We start from the raw sequence: 4,707 nt of genomic DNA on the forward strand, positions 1-4,707 counted from the left end.
GTTAATCATATTAAAATAAAAAATTCAAATAAAAGTAAAGTTCGAAATATATCTTACATTAATATGTATTACAAAAGTCACATACATTAAATTAGTAAGTAACGCAACATGCAAGGGATACAAACTTATTTTACAAACTATCATGAACAAATTAATAGTCTAATACAAAATTGTTACAAATAAAATCGAATTTAGATTCAAAATTAACTTTTTCAATGGTGGCGTGGGCACTTTATAAATGTGGACTATTCCCTTTACAACACAATAGTTAAATCGGAACAAATCAAAAGTAAATATTAGATTAGATTAGATTAGATATTAAAATTGTGATTCGCTGTGGGCAATTATAACATCTAAAATTAAATAAAAAATAGATTTAAGTTTAAAATATTTAAAGAATATCAAAATTAAAAAAAATGTTTGGCTAATAGAATCTACTCGGTCTTTTTAATGTCCTAAATAAAAATTTAGAACTTTAATTAGCTAATTAGGCCTAAAAGTTTAATAATATAAATATTTTGATATTTTTATTTTTACCAATATTTATAATTTTATAATTTAAATTTTATAATTTATTTACTAGTAATTTTAAAAAATTAAAATTAAATTAAAAATTAAAATGGGGAAATGGTTAGGGGATGGGGATTCCACCTCATCCCCGTCCCCTCCCCGAATAAGAAATTGGGTAAAAAAATTTCCCCGTCCCCTCCTCGAATAAGAAATTGGGTATGAAATTATCCCCATATCCTCCCCGAATGGGGAAAATCCCCGAGGGTACCCGTCCCCGTGGGGATTTTTGCCATTCCTACTTGGAAGCTATGTTAATATAATTTTTCGCTTGTATAATAAAAAATTTATTATATCTTTAATAATTTTATCAAAATTATTATTTAAAATTTATATTTATTACATATTATAATTTTTTATTTTATAATTACTATTTTTTTTCCATAACAACCATAGCTTAAAAGGAATAAGACCTCAATGTCAAATAAGATCTTAGTCCCTTGTAGTCAATTAAAGCAATTTGAAAATCACTTGCCCAAATTATTTGGTACTGACTTCAATACCATAATTAAAATAAACAATATAAGTAGACAATCAATATAACACATAACTCAATATTTATGAAAATTATCTAACAAATGAATGATAAACCATTGTTTCAAGAAAAAAAAAAAGGTTTTGAGATGATACTCTATTTTAGAAGAGAGAGATATTTTTTTATTATAAACATTAATAACTTTACTGTTATTATAATGTAATAAAAAATAAAAACAAAGACTAAAACTTATAATTGAAGTCTTGGTTTAGTTATATCTTGCAATTAGGATGGGCAAATTCGGTTCAGATCAACCCGATTGGGTTTCAAGTTAATAGGTTGAAAAAAAAAGTAATCCGAACTTGTAATCCTATCCGATTCGATTCGATTCGAATGTAGTTCATATTGGATTGGAAACTTGTGTTTGTATGTGCTTTGATTTCTTTAAATTTTCAGTTCTGATCACGATATGGCTTGATCATGGTAGAATCTTCATCCGCATTCAATTCAAATTTAAATTTTTTGGGTCAGGTCGGGTTTAATTATATCAGGTTATTTTCCCACCCCCACCTCCAAATTTGATGCATGAAGAGCAATGAAGTTTTATTTAAATGGCCCCCAGGACTTGGTCTAACTGGCTATCTTATATCTGAATCTTGAAAGAGGTAGGTAGGTGACCAAAAAATCAAGTTGCTTTACCAATTTCTTTATAGTTTTGAAGGTTATGGTTGTCATGTGCAAAGTCAAAATATAATTGTAAAGGTAATGCTTGAAAATCTTCTGCAAGTGTCGGGAAGTTTAGAATTGGTAAAATAAATAAAAATAAGAAGTTCAGAATTTGAATAGAGCTCACATAAGTGTGGAAAAAATTGGGTAGCCATTAATATTTTGGGCGTCATTAGATTACTATGCACACATAAATACAACAGTTAATAAAAGGAAAGGATTATTTAACTTAAGAATTTGACTTAAATCTAGATATCAAATCTGGCCATTCGTTTGGTTTAATCCAATGACTGATATAATTACTTATATGGCATTAATAATTTTATTAAACATATGATTCAGAAAACAAAAAAAGCTGATGTGGCGTATTAAAACTTAAAAGAAGAAAAGTCAAGATTCTCTGTTTCTTGTCCAAAATTTGTCTTATATTTAATAGAATTTTAGTGCCATATATAAGTAATGATATCAGTCCCTTGATCGAAGCAAATGAATAGCTAGATTTTGATGTTTACGTTTAAATCAAAATGTTAAGTTAAAATATCCCCTCCCATTAATAAATCTAAAAAATGTTACAAATTTTGCTACAATAATAACGTAAGTACACTGTTATATTCCAAACGAGGTATCGCAAAATTTCTTGTCATTAATTACACGATCGCATTCAAATAGATGCACTAAATTGGTTGTGTCGAAAATAAATGAAAAGACAAAACACAAAAATTATGCATGAAATGAATGGAACGAAACAATCGCCACCATATAATCTTGAGACGATTAGTTCTTGATTAAATACCTATGATCAGTTTCTTCTCCTCCCCATAGACATTGGATTTCCATCAAATAATTCATCAATCAACGTCTCAATATCTTCCGGCTGGTACTTAATGTACTTATCCATTGATCTCCCTTCCAAATATTGCTTAAATCTTCCGACAAATGACCGGTAAGCCGGAGTCACCACCGCCGATATCGAAACCCTAAGCTCAGATTGAAGCTGCTCATCGCTGACCACCCACGTACTCTGTGTCCTGTGTATCTCCTCAAACAATGCATTAAAATTTTTAAATCTCTCTTTCAACACAGCCTTAACCACCTTCCCATTAGCTTGCAACCCTTCATGGCTAATACATTGCAGCACTCGGCTCCACGTTTCCCTTTGATAATTCTTATGGTACTGCCTCAGTTGAGTCGACCGTTTCCTGCACCACGTGACACCCATCATATTGTGGATTTCATTGGAACCTTTGATCTTTTGTAAAATGTATCTACCGTTGTTCATCAGAAAAACGTAACGCAACGCTGGGTCCCTGTACAGCCTGGACTTCATTTCTAGATTTGCATCAAGCAAATCCATGACCGCTATCAACTCAATTGCGAACGGAGACTTCTTCGGCGTCCCATCATCGTTAGGCATCTCGGTTAGATGTTCGTTGATGTCGTGATTTTCCTGATTCGGCGCATCATCGAATCCTTCGTTTTTGTGGTGAAATCTAAACACTTCTTCTAATGTGTCCCTGTATTCACAAGCGTATTTTAAATAATTCATTGTGTAACGAGTTGACGGATGAACTTGTCCGCTGGGCACCGGGGTTCTGCCTTGATCACTCTTGATGGAGTTTTCAAGCTCGCAAAAGATGCTCGCGGCCGCTTCAGCCAGCTGGGATTTAACCACTGCTATCTCTGATGTCAAATCTTGGGAAATTTCTTTGGAATACGAGTCATCGATGGTTGTGAGTAGATCGTTCAAGGTCTCGCACATGTCCAAGAACTTGAACAATCTTTCAGCTGAACGCTTTGTCAATGCGATAACTTCCGAAAAACTTAGAAACGGCGTGATCACTGCGGCCGCAAGTTCGCTGAAGAGTCTTTGAGATGTTGACGGATACTCAGAGAAGATGGCATCGGAGAACTTGCGTTCGCCGGGGAACAGATTCCTGTAACAATGCTTGAAGATGCTGATCCATGAACCGATTTCCCTTTCGAGTGATTCCCATTGCATTCTATGAGCATCATCGATTGTGATACTATCAAACCCTAGCTTGTTAAGCACTTCTCTGAACGCGTTTCGCCTGAAGCAAGTGTAAGCCATACAACATTCGGCCTCGTAACCACACGAAACCATGGCCGTGGCAATCTTGTTCATGTTTGATATTGCTTCCGTCGAGAAATTTGGGAATCCCTCGTCTTCGTTGGATTCAGTACTGTCGGGTAACAAACAGCGATCTGAATCTTGACTGGATTGAGAACTGAAGTTAAACGATGAATGTTTCGGAGTCTTTGGGGTTTTTGAATCCAAAACGATTCGTCTCTGATCCAAAAGCAACCGAAACTCTTCGTCTAACAATGACATGCCTCGATGTAAAACAATGCTTGCGTTGTTTAAAGACGATAACAAATTACTGGATCTTGAAGAGAATTGATCAGTAGTTATCTTATTAATCAGCTTTGAAATGCATTTCAAAGATTCTAGAAACAGTGCGTCTTGCTCTTCATTTTGTCCGAACTTAGCCGAGCTAGTTTCTTTAGATTCATACTTAACGATCATGGATTCAACCATCTTGTAAAATGAAACATCAATACATTTTGGAATCTCCGATGTTTTTGATCCATGATCATCGCTGACAAATCGATCAACTTCTTCAAAAAACTGATCAGGAAGGCTCGCCTCTTGTGGTAGGTGCCCATCATTTGATGATCCGTTCTGTTGATCAACCTTCTCCTGGCCGTCTGATTTTCCAATATCAATGCTATCTGATGTGTGCCTGATATGAATATGATGGTGACCCGCATTGTCACTCTTTTTCTTTGCAAAACTACCAGAGCTGTCTAAATTAGCTAAGAATTTCTCCATGAATTACTTCAAGTTTCAGCAAATTTTTCTTCAGTTTCTTTTTCGTCTGCTAAAAGAAAAGACGAGGTTTCATTCGAACAAAACAATA

At 34.2% G+C, this 4,707-nt stretch overlaps 1 protein-coding gene across 1 annotated transcript; it reads right to left on the reverse strand.

The window, feature by feature from the left end:
* Positions 1–2,320: 2,320 nt before the first annotated feature.
* On the reverse strand, positions 2,321–4,707 carry LOC102614275 (exocyst complex component EXO70B1). The gene has a single exon (XM_006483626.3). It carries the CDS (start codon positions 4,617–4,619, stop codon positions 2,568–2,570), a length of 2,052 nt encoding a protein of 683 aa, XP_006483689.3. The 5' UTR covers positions 4,620–4,707; the 3' UTR covers positions 2,321–2,567.

The sequence above is a fragment of the Citrus sinensis genome, chromosome 4 (genome assembly GCF_022201045.2).
Source record: "Citrus sinensis cultivar Valencia sweet orange chromosome 4, DVS_A1.0, whole genome shotgun sequence".
NCBI classification, from domain to species: Eukaryota; Viridiplantae; Streptophyta; class Magnoliopsida; order Sapindales; family Rutaceae; genus Citrus; species Citrus sinensis.

Bases quoted from the DNA above. Each gene is read 5' to 3' on its own strand.
- LOC102614275 (XM_006483626.3), bottom strand. From the start codon at position 4,619: ATGGAGAAATTCTTAGCTAATTTAGACAGCTCTGGTAGTTTTGCAAAG.